At 37.0% G+C, this 12,563-nt stretch overlaps 1 protein-coding gene across 3 annotated transcripts in view; it reads left to right on the top strand.

The window, feature by feature from the left end:
• NETO1 (neuropilin and tolloid like 1) overlaps positions 1 to 12,563 on the top strand; it is a gene marked incomplete at both ends in the record, with an annotated part of 67,793 nt that overhangs the window by 37,437 nt on the left and 17,793 nt on the right. For 2 of the 3 annotated variants that reach the window (XM_082311237.1, XM_082311238.1), the window contains 2 exons: positions 1,605 to 1,646; positions 1,764 to 1,891. In XM_082311237.1, the coding sequence (XP_082167363.1) occupies positions 1,605 to 1,646; positions 1,764 to 1,891 (170 nt within the window). Of the gene's footprint in view, positions 1 to 1,604; positions 1,655 to 1,741; positions 1,892 to 12,563 lie in introns of all 3 variants that reach the window. The other variant, XM_082311236.1, reaches the window with a different exon arrangement.

Genomic DNA, 12,563 nt, shown 5'->3' with positions numbered 1-12,563 from the left:
AAATCTTTAATTACATTTATTGCTGTTGCTCATCATATCTATCTACTGATCTATAAAACTGCTCAACAATTAATGCTAAATGCCTACTCAGTTATTTTGCAGTCCCTTAAGTTCATGAGTATTTATTCACGATTTATATTGTACAACTGTAAAAGATAACTGGGAAGAACAATAGCAGCCTGGTTACAGAGGGACAGTTTTAAAAAGTGATTTTACAACTCCAATTTTTGAAGTCAACACATTCTGACTGTTCAGGTTAAAATGGCTGATCTTGCTTATAGAGCACTAGACTTTTTCAGGGTATTATTGGGTCATGATCCTTACTGTCCTGACTCGACTAAGGCTAGAGGAGAACAGCAGTTTTGGTGGTGGGTTGGGTTTTTTTCACTTGATACCTTTCCTACTTCCAAACTTTCTCTTAATTTTTTTTATTTATAGCTTTTTCTACACTGACCCAATCCTGAAACAATAAGATCAGTTCTATGAGTAGATTACATGGCTCAAACTCTACCTTGGTTTTCCTCTTGTGCAATCCTTTTGAGACTTAGGCACTATGTATGTGACTCAGGAGAAGCTTAATGCAGAGTGTTTGTATATAAGTGTTTAACTGATTTCAGAAGACCAGATCCTATGAACTTCCCAGCAAAAAAGTAAAGGCCAGTGGATTTCTTTCTTTCTTTTTTTTTTTTTTTTTCTCCTGAAAATGAGAAAAACGGTGCAGAATATTCATTTTAGTTAGAAAAGCAGTGCAAGTGATAAAAACCTCCCAGACAAGACCAACCTATTCTGAAGAAATCACCTTCTCCTGAAAACTTTAGCTTCTTTCACGTTTCGGGTTTTGGACAATATCTTCAAACTGGGCCAAATTTTGTGAAATAATGATTTGTCTATGGATAGTTGTCTATTGAAGCATAGGTCTAAGACCAAACTAATTTCATCTATGGTTATACCTGGCTATAAAAGCATGATACAAAGCATCTCAGACAGTAAATATAATCATGTTTATCTGATTGAAAATAGCACACGTATTAGATTTATTACCTTGTTAGCACAATGAATTCCATGGTAAATCCTTATGGTATTTATTCCATGAAGACCAAATGGATGCTTCTGACAAAGAAAGTGTCTCCTCTTTGTCAGTAGGGATGGCAGAGTATTCATAAACACAGAATGAAGTTTAGATTTGTCTAGTTAAGTTGAGTGTTACACTGCAAAATGCAAAATAGGCAAAAGGATTCTGAATGGATCTGTAAATATATCCTCTTTCATTAGACTGATGTATTAAAATATCATGGGGTTAGCTGTGTGATGTTCTTGCTTGCTAGTGTATGCAGAAATATTTTTGAATTCACTCTTCTGAAAGAGACACAGAAAAGCAGGATTTCATAAAGCAGGATTTCATAACAGAAAAAAAAGAACTTGGTATGACAGTATAAATAATTTCTGCATTAATAATTAGTGTGTTGCCATACTTTTGAAACATTTCTCATTTCCAAGAAATATATATGTAATTATATCACTGAAGTGCATTGTCAAATTTTAGCACATTGACATTATAGCCAAGATATTGAACAAAACTAATTTTCTCTTTCTCAATTTTTAAGATCCAGATTTTAAGGACCTTGGTGTTCTGAAACCATTGCCAGGTTGGTATGTTGGTTTGTTGTTGTTTTTTTTTTAAGTTGGAGGCCTTTGTACTCTGCTGTAGAAAATATTTTTGTTTGCTGTTCAGGTTTCATTTTTTCTGGTATTTTCTTATTCAGTTTGTGAGTTTGAGATGGGAGGACCTGAAGGAATTGTGGAATCTGTACAAATTGTCAAAGAAGGAAAAGCTTCTGAAACTGAAGCAGTAGACTGTAAATGGTACATCCGAGCACCACCCCGATCCAAGGTCAGTCCTTCATCCAGTTGCTGATTTGCCATTTAATTTAAGAAATTGCCTTTTCTAATATGCTGTGCATTTCTTAGTACAGTCAGATCTTGTTTAATAACTTTACAGCTTGAACTTGTAAACTATTTTTTTCCTTCTGCCGTGGAAGGGTAATTTGTCACCTCAGCCAGAATAACCTTCTTTCTCTATAAATAATGATGTGGGCAGTGTTAATGTGCTTTTTGTGCCATAAGTAATTTTCCTAAATTAACTTTTAATTTTGCTAATATTTTTAAAGAATCAATGTGTTTTCTTAAGCAGGAGGTAATCTTATCACTTTAATTTTCAATATATTTCAAATACCTAATATAGAGACTACTAAGGGAACACTGCTGGCTCCCTAAGGTCATCATTGTTTCTCATCCGGACACTGTGAAAATGGAGCCAAGGTAAATTCATGTTCCTCTGTATGAGACCTTTAGTTCCTTTGGTTTAGAGCCACAGACAAAAAGAGATAGTGTTTTCATTTCTCTCCCACCACAGTCAGCAAGCCATGCCTTTGTAACAAACAGGAGAGGGCTGCAATGAATTTAACAGTTCTTTTCTTGGATTCTGTTTGAGTTCCTCTCTTATCCATGGCTTATCAGTTATTATATGGATTAATTTTTGCTGGCTACACTACCATTTCTCCTCTCTTTGCAATTGGAACAGCTTTGTGCCTCCCACCTACTTTCATTCACTGTGTGAAAGACAACTCCACATTATATTTTTTCTAGCTGTCTTTTATTGGACCGGAAAGGTTTTACAAGGTAGAATTTATATATCCACTAATCTCTGCCATCTTTAAACAGATAAGGGCTTTTTTGTATAATCTCAGAGCAGACTGTACTGAATATATCTAACTGTTCCAGCATTTGGTATTGAATAAGCAGGAGGAAGGGTTTCCAGAAGAGAAAGTCATTATTATCAGCGTTTTTCTATTGTGAAAGTTTAGGAGAGGAGTTGAATAGTTGGCTCATGAAGACTGCAGATAAATTATTTCCAGAATATACTTTAATCTCATGCATTTTTTTACTTTTGGATAAATTCAGTATTCATAGATGCTTTCAATTAAGAAGATGAGCTTCCCACTTCACTACAGTAAGTAGCTATAGACATGAAATGACTGGGCCAATGAATGATTATTGCATATGTTATATACTTACCTATTAGTAGAAAGAAAACAGGTAAACACAAAATTAGAGTTGTGTTTATTAGAATCAGCACAACTAAATAAACCAATAAAATTTTCCTATAGACTTAATTTCAGTTTATGCTTGATTGGTCAGATAATGTCATTGTGATATTCTTACTTGATCTATCTCTAAAGTTCTATATGATTCTATATTTACTTATCTGTAGGATTTATCCACACTTCAGGCCTGATGTAAAAATACAAATTGTGTAGCTACATAACCATAAACACAGTGTGTAACAGAAGAATGCCACACTACCACTGTTAATAGAGGATTAAGGATTGTTCAGTTCTTCATGATTGTTTAGTTCTTCTATACCCGCGTTTAGTTGTGTTGCATTTCAAAAAGTGTATGCCAGCTGAAGAGCATCTGGAAGGGAGAGTGATGAGAGAGTTCTAGAAAACCTGAGGAAACAGTGAAAGTTATTTAATGTCATCTAGAAGATTTTGTGAAGGAGCATGATAGCAGAAAATAAAAGGTTTTTATAACGAGGAAGGAATGCTCTGATGTCCATTTCTACAGTATAAGTCATGGTCCTGCACTCTGAAAGAAAGATTCAGGTTAGATAATAGGGAAGAAAATTTCAAACAGCAGGGAGGGGATTATGAATGATTGGTTAAGAAAGTTTGTTCAGCCAGCATTGCTAGTGGTCTTAAAGTGCAGGTTAGGTAACAACCTATGAAAAATGAGAGAAACCTTACTAATCCTACCTTTAGGCAGAGGGGTAGGCTGGGTCATCTCTTGATGAATCTTGTTGCTCCCATCTTACAGAATTCTCTGGATAGAGAGATAGGGCAATATAAAAGCATATAAATCAGTGTTTCCTAACGTGTGGAGTTGAAAGTTTTATCAGCAAACTAGGAAAAAAAACAGTTTTCAAGCCCAGATTCATCCTATAGGGGTAAGTCCAATTTAGCATTTGAACTTTCTTAGTATGGTTTTCACACATATATATATACACACACAAATATATATGCATATGTATACACACATGTACATACACTTATGGTTATGGTATCGCCATACTGGGACAGGTTGAAAAATTTTAAGATATTAAGGAAGAAGTTAGTGGATAAAATTTTAAATAATCTTGTATGAAGTAAGATTTATGGTAAGATTGTTTATGGGCCTGATTCAATTGTACTGGATTCTATTGTCTATATTTTACAGTCAGCTTCCTTTGTGCTTATCTAACCTTGAACTAATGACATATTCAGTACAATAATTCAGGGACATCATTCTAATTTATGGCAGCTTGCACCTATGAAAACAGGCTCTCCTGCTAAGAACAGTAAGAACTCAGCAGACGTCTTTAAATCCACATACTCTGGGCTGCACAGTTTGTTACTGGGAACTATGCCTAAAAGGCCAGAGTTTCTCAGACAGAGTTTGGGTTGGATCTTTACATCTTTAGTTTCTTAATTAAACTGTGCCAGAATGTGGGCTGCTTGCAATTTCATTTGGCTTAAGCTCATCCAATCTAAACTGTCTGCAGAAGCAAGCCCTCTCCTTGGTTTGCATTTCCAGATTCAAGCCAAGTCTGAGCTCAACGTATGAGCAATGAGATCAGTCAGGGAGTATGAACTTGAGATCTCTAAGCCTGAGCTTCAAACCGGCAGTCTGGGTGTAATGTTGCTGCTCTCCTCAGCAAGATGGAATGGGACAGAGAACAGCAAATTTTTTTCCACACCCTTAAAATAGATCTATCGCTGATTACCTTGTAACACAAAAAACAAAATGCTGAAAATGCATGGAGAACTGAAACTTTCTGGAAGTGCAGAAGACAGCAGAAGGAAGTTTAAACACAACTTCAATCTATAGGCAGACCTAGAGCCTTATATTTCACACTGACTGGTTGCAAAGTGTGTGTTTCTTGTAATCATTTGAAGTCAGTTCCTGCTGAGTCAGACATTTCTGAATCTGGAGTTTAGAAATCCTGGGGGTTCTTCACTTTGTGTAGAAGCTGACTTCAATCGGTAATCAGAGCAAGAATGGAAAATGAAGAAGAGAGCTGCTGACTGAATGTGCAACCCACCCAGAACAGTAAAGAGCTGGAGGAACCTCTCCATCCCAAAATTCTTCACTGTAGGACAAAGCCCAAAGGAGGAAGTGGATAAGCTTATTGCAATGGAATTTGAAAAACTTTTGAGATACCATTGGCTACAGCAGTGGATAAGCAAAGAATCTCTATTTGTGAATAGAAAATAAGAAAATGAAAAGAATGATAGTATTTTCTCATTTTCTGTTAGGGGTGAAATTTTGGAGAATAATATCGATAACATTCCATATTGGATGTGTCAGCAGAGTTTGACAAGCCCCTCCAAGAAGACAGAACGCATATTTGTGCTCAGGTAGTGCTCCCTTTGGTGCTTAACTCTCCCAGCAAGGTACCATTGTGTCATGCTTGTTCTTTGAGAGGTTTTGTAGAAAAAAAAAGGACAGGAGAATTTGACAGTAAAAGTAATAAAACATTTACAAAGATGATGTTCTGATGCTGGGAAAAAAAACAGTAAGCAGTACTTATAATCAGAAGCTCTGGGCAGCTTGGCAAAGAGCATCCAAAGTACAGATGGACAAGCATTAATTTGAATCCGGTCCAATGGAAGTCATCTATTCAGGAGGAACGAGCAAGAGGTACATTTAGACTGAGCAAATAGTGAGGCTACCCTCCATATGTACACCACGAGAAATAAAATGAAGTTGTAAGCTAGTTAAGTAAAGTGATGACTAATTCTCCTGCCCCACCTGAGCAAGCTACTGGGCAAAGAAGAGATCTTTACAGGTTATAGGGTGCAAGACTTAACAAAAAGCTTAAGAAACTGAAAGGATTAATTAATGAGTATCTAGTTTTGACATATTATTGTGGTATCCTTAAACCTGAGCTGCCTATGAGCGGTGACGTTTGTTTCAAGCAGAGCTGTTGGGGAGCAGTGGAAGGGGGATGTGCAGCACATGGAAGGGGCCAGGGTTAGAGTGGCCACAGGGCCAGGACACGGCTGATGAGGAGAGCTGGGCAGGCCCAGCCATGGTGGCTGGGGTACCGTGGCGGCTGGGCTTGCCCGTGGTAATGGGGTCAGCCCCAGCCCAAGCTGGGCAGCAGCTCAGTGATGCACAAGGCTGGGGCAGTGAGGCACAAGTCTGGGCATGGGCTGAAAGCCCCAGTGGGACTAAGACACTTGCATATTTACAAAGGATAGGTATTGCTACTTGGTAGAGGCTCTAAATCACTTGTCACTGTTTTCATGATGGACCTTGTATCCACATACCTGACCAAATAGAGAGATGATGTTTTTGGTTCCAGGTGCCTGACTTTGGATTTAATGTAGTCTGGAGAGAGACTGGGTTGTTGTGCATGCATTTCCTGGACAGTTAGGAGGAAACATGCAGTGAAGCAAATTGCAGAGCTGCAAGTCTGTATAAACAAATCTGACTAAACCAAAAGATTTTCTGTTCTCAGATGTGAAGTGGAAACTTGTGCTCTTGGATGAGACCTGCAAGAAAAACAGTTTAAGCTGTCAGCACTGGCAGACTAGCATATCCCTAAGTTTTGGAGGCTTCTTAATCAGGTGTAGAAGAGAAGCTTTAAGTAGTACACTAAAATTTAATAGGAGCCATTTGAGTGGTGATTCCTGAAATGTTAAGAAAAATGAGATTTAGGGACTGAAAAACCTAATAGCCAGAGACACTTTTACAGGCTCCAAATGAGTTTAATCTCTGAAGAAGTTCTGAAGCTTGCTAACATACAGATAATGCAAATAATATTATGAATGAAAAAAACCTGACACATTCATATGACATCCCTGGAACAAGGTGAACAAGTTATGTTTAAACAAGTAGAAAATATTGTTTACCTATGTTAAACTATTAAAATCACTTCTCTGAAGTAGTTTTATTAGATGAAGATGTACAACAAGTGCGTGTGTAGAATCTTGTATATAGAATCTCTTCTAGCAGGCAATGGTAATACACATGCCAGAGTAGCACTGACAAAACACCACTTTAAGTTAGCATAAATCTATTCCATTCAGGTATAGAAACATAACCAACCTCAGCGTCCTCAAACCAAATAATTGTTAGGAACTGTGATAACAAAAAGCTACTGATGAAAGTAATAAAACATCTGTCAAAGAGAACAGCAGAATCAGGATGTGATCTACGGTTTTCAGTGTTAAAAAGCAGAACAGCACCAAGGAGCTGTAAAGGATGTCAGTTGTGAGCATTTTGCCACTGTACAAGAGAAAAATGAGGATGACTTGACAGTTAGAATAAATGTCAGTTATTGGAGACTCACAGAAGTCTGAAGAAACAAATAGGACAAAGCAAAGGAATCCAAAGAGCTTCACTTGTCCAGGAAAATAGTATTTTGATGTCTGAGCCTGGCTGTGAATCACAGGGCGTTAGAACTACCATGTAAGGTTGTCACCTTCGACAGACAGTATTCTCCAATCCCCAGTAGAGAGGAAAATACGAGGTATGGAGTTCTCTGTTTGCACAGCGTGGTCCCAGACTAATAACAGAAGGCCCAAAAATGTCAGAAAAAACCTCCAAAAATAGAAATAAACAGAACATGTACTGTTAACACTTTTGGGCTGAAGTAATGTTGATTTAAAAAAAAAAAAAAAAAAATTAGGATCCAAGCAATAAGACAAGCTACTTTAGAAGACAAATCCAAGTGCTGTTAGTAATATGCTTTTTAGGCTGGTGTACTTGTAGTCTTCTTGCCTTGGAGATTAATTAGTGTTGCACAATCTCCTTTAAAAAACTGGGCTTCCCAGGCCTAAATATTGGAGGTAACATCTTGAAAGTCCTTTGTTAATCATGTAGAGCTGAACAAGATGCAGAATAAAGCAGGCACTGTAACTGATCATTGAGCAATGGGGAAAAACATAGGACCATTTAACCCAGTCCTGTGCTTACAAGAGAATTAACTGAACCTAGAAGCCGAATATGCAAAATCTGGACCTTAGACCCTGATGAAAAGGAGGTTTTTGATGTATCTAAATTACTTTAGGCAGTTGAACGATGGCTTTTTGTTTGTTTGTTTTGGTTTTAAGGGACTGAATGTCTGTGCACGTATATTAAGCCTGATATGCTGGGATATGGTTTGAAGCTTATTCCTGACTGGCCTGATCAATCATGTTGTCAGCCCTAACCTTCAGTGATTGATTAAAAAGCAGAACTCATCAAAAGTGATTCACTATGAAGAGATTATAATCTGACCACTTTACTGAGGTGATATATTATGCATAGCTGAAAATCATTCTTTTTATTTTTTCTAATATATGCAGTCAGAGATTTCTGTTGTTTTCAAATTTAAATAAAAAATAGTAAAACTTATTCAGCATTTCCTTTTTAATTATTATGATGACAATACAAACCTTAAAGGTGACAAGACAATTATTTAAAATATAATGTGACCGAGTGTAAATTATATATGCTAAGTTTTGTTGCTAATGGCATTGGCATTTGCAGTGACATCTCAAAACTCAGTAAAAGCTAATACTTCTGCACTAGCAACCTGTTCTTCTAAGTAATGTGGAACTGATGATTTGAGGAAAGTGTCTTATTAAAACTTTACAACAAAAATGTGAAAGAAGAAGATATGGCAGTTATGCTGCTCCTTTCAAATAAGATGTTCTCTTCAACAAGAATGTCCTGATTATGCTAATATAATGTGTCAGTATCTACAGAAATGTTATCATTCCAAAAGCTCCCATTGGCATCAATGAAAAAATGCTTAATGAAGGCAGATGGTGGCATTTGAGTTTGTGACCTCTTTTTTGTTCATTTGTTTTCTTTTGAGGGAGCAAAGTTTCTTATCCACTGCTGGTAGAAGTAATGACTAAGATCTCAGTAAATGAAATAACCAGAAATATTGATAATTTTTCTCTCACTTTCTGCTTAATTTCTTTCAGTGAGATCCACATACCAGTGAAAGTAATGAGAATATTGCTACTGATTTTAGAAAACTATGGATCAGGAACATTGTGCTTTAGATAAGAGTTTGTCATACAATCAGTTTTATTCTTTCCCTGGGGAACTCAATTTATTAGTAATTTTCTTCTGCCAGTGTGGATCTTACAGCCAATGACAGGAACAATGGCAAATACATAGTAATAAAACCATAAAAATTGGCAGAGGCGTGCAGATGCAATTAAATTATTCCAGCTCTTTAAAATAAAATCTGACCCAGTGTCAGGTTGTCAGTTTGTGTAATCAGTTTCCAGTTTTTTAAAACACACTGCAATCTTAATATATAGGTCTGATCCAAGTAAGTAAATGGAAAGATACCCACTGATTTCAGTGAGCTTTGTATGATGTCCTCATTACTTTATATAAATTTCCGGGAATAGTCATCTCCGAAGGAGACTATGAGAATGAAACTCCAACTCACCTTAGAATATCAGGAATTTATTTTCTGTAATTTATGAAACTTCATGCCATTGGAGAAAGTGCCATCTTTCTTTTGAAGGACGGATATAGATTTTCTTCTGAAGGATGGTTCCAGTACCTATCAAGTCTATATATGTTATGATCTTAGCCGAATTTATCACACACAGGAATGAACTGGTATGACTGACAGAAGAATTCAGGCTTGGGAAGAACTGAAAGTGTTGGCTTCTTCCCTGAAAGACTCAAAGTGAAATGCTAAGTTATTGTTCTCTTGATACCTTCTCAGAATTTATAACTGCTACCCTGAGAAATATTTTACTATTTTATAAGACTAGCATGCCACCAGAAACTAGAGAATGTCAAATGATAAGTCCATAGAAATAAGACTTTGGTTGTACTGTTATATGAACAATCTGTTTGAACACATCAAGAATAATTGATGAATGCTGGAAATTGTTGTGAGAGCTATTGTTTTATAACCACATTGAAGATTAGTACACATTTCTTGTAAGAATGAAAACTGACGTAAATTACATCTCAATACTGAAATGGGATACCCTATACAAGATATTTGTGTGCTAATATATATGTACACATACATACATATGTACATATAAATATGTATCTAAGACAGCAAGCTAGAAACAGAGAACATATGAACAAGTGTAAGAGGTCTTTCCCCCATTAGGTAAAGTACAGTTTTACTGTTGTTCTGCAGTCAGACTAAGATTTTTTTTTTTTTTTTCTGGAGTAGTTAAGATCTTTCCTGAAGAGCGGAATAAGGTAAAAATGAGATATATGTACATTGCATTATATCTGTATGGTCTATCATATCCATGGTATATTGTAACATATAGATGGTATACATATGATAGGCATATATGGCATAAAAGTAATGATTCATGACAATAATATGTTGGAAGCCTTCTCTGCTTTCCTATGAGACATTTATCTGACATGCTTTGCTTTCTAGAAAACAGTCATGGTATACAATATTGCATATAGTCAGATGCAGAAGGTTTTTATTGCATTCCCTGCGACAAAGCTGGCAAATACTGAAGCACCCATCTGAAGCCGGCTACTTCTGTTAGTAGAGGAAAGAAAAGTAAGGTGCGCATTTAACTCCCTGTTTTAAGTGAAATGTTATGCAGAGATGGACTATGGACAATCTCAGCAGCTTCACAGGAGAGGCTGGCTGCCAGGGTTTCACAGTGCCTGTTACACTCCTTGAGCAGGAGCGACTGGTCTCTAGAACACAGAAGCAGCTCTCCAGTGTGCCTGAGCTAAGGTCACTTGCTGGGTGTGGGTATCAGGGCTCTGCCTCTTCCCATAGCTCCCTCCCTCACGTGTAATCTTGCTGTGGCAAGACAATAGTATGCCTGTGCCGGCTGGACCCCAGGAGCTGCTAGTACAAGAGGGTCTTATCAAACCATGAGAGTGAGGAGTAAGGCCCCATCTCACATTGCCCACCCCAGTTCTGTATGGCTGTGTTTGAGTCACTGACTGGTCCAAAATTCTTGTCTGCAGTTCTCTCACTGGCCTTTTGCTATTCATTTTTGTTTGGTTCCAGTTAATTTCTGCACGTTTTCATACACTTCCTATCAGAGGTGCAACAGTTTCTAGGAAGTAGCTGGCAGCGAAGGTCAGACATCTGCCTGGTGGCCATGGAAGTGGCTGATGCTATATAAACAGAAAAAAGCAGGAGCCACACTGAGAATGAGGTTTACCTGAGGAGTTAACCTAGTCAGGTATCAACAAGACAGAAATGCTCTAAATAGCTGGAGAACACCAAGAACAAGGATTTGGAGCACGAGAAGGAGTAAAGGGTCAGGTGCCTGAGCACCTGGGGAAGGGAGGAAGAGAGCAGAGAATGAAAGAGAGACTTGTAAAGGGATGTAGCCAGTGCAGATGAACTTCAGAAATAGATTTTCTGCACTCAACAGATCTTCAGAATTCAAAACAAGCCTTTAAGTATGACTTTGCCAAGGAAGTAGGTGACCTGTTTTAACAGGAATGGAAACTGCATATCCCCCAGTAGGAGGGGAAATTGTAAGACATTTCAAGACAACACATTCATAAAAAGTGGTGGATACTGTGAGAAAATTTCAGCAATGCCGGGTGACCGAACTCTAGTAATTTTTCATTCCACTGCAGGGGTGGAGCAACCAGTAATTGAAATGAAAAACACTATAAATAGTATTCCTTGATGTAAGATATTGTCATCTGAACATTACTTTGTGTATTGCTGTTAACTGTCCCATTTTGTAGAGATCAATACAAGCAGCTTCCTTATTATATAGTATTTAAAAACCAGGATACATGGTGAAAGTAAAATTCACTTAACTGCAATTCAATTGAAATACGTTTTGAGTTCTTCTGGAGGATGGGAATGTTGGAACATAAATAAGGATTACTGTAAGAAATAACAAACTAGAAAAAAGCGAGGCAAGCAAAATGAAACTTAGTATACCAAATTTCATATGCTAGTAAATATTGTTTTACAAATATTCCTTTCAGAGAGACCAGTTGCAAAGCATAACAAAGAATGAAAATGTACCATAATACACTCCTGAAAAGGCTCATTTAAAAATCTGAGCTATTATTAAACAGTGGCAGACTGCTCAAGTAGCACATAATTTTCAAACCATAAGAGCTTTAATATATTAATGAGGTGGTGAGTCCTGTTGCTATTAGGATATGCTATGTTTGTGTACTTTATGCAAAACCAGAGATTTTTAAGCAATTGTTCTGTGCATGTGAAAAACTACCTGAAGTAAATAAAATTGTTTGTGAAGAAGTATATCTGATGTCTAACACAGTGGAGTTTCTTTTTGGTTATTTTTTCAAGTGAAGATGCATATAGCTGGATGCTGGATATGCTTACTGGCTTTTTATGCTATTTCTGCCCTACTTCACCTTTTTGTATCATTCTCCTGAAGTCTCCTGGGTACGCTTGGCAGTTTGATTATGTATCATGTGTCTATTGAAAATATTACTTGTCTTCTCTGTTACTGGAATATTTTATGTTGCTTGTATTATCAATTGCTTTTAAAATGAGTGGTTTT

This window comes from Platalea leucorodia (genome assembly GCF_965183815.1).
Source record: "Platalea leucorodia genome assembly, chromosome: 1".
In the NCBI taxonomy this organism is placed as follows: Eukaryota; Metazoa; Chordata; class Aves; order Pelecaniformes; family Threskiornithidae; genus Platalea; species Platalea leucorodia.
Note: the sequence above shows the minus strand (reverse complement) of the source record. Positions and strands in the feature narration are given on the sequence as shown.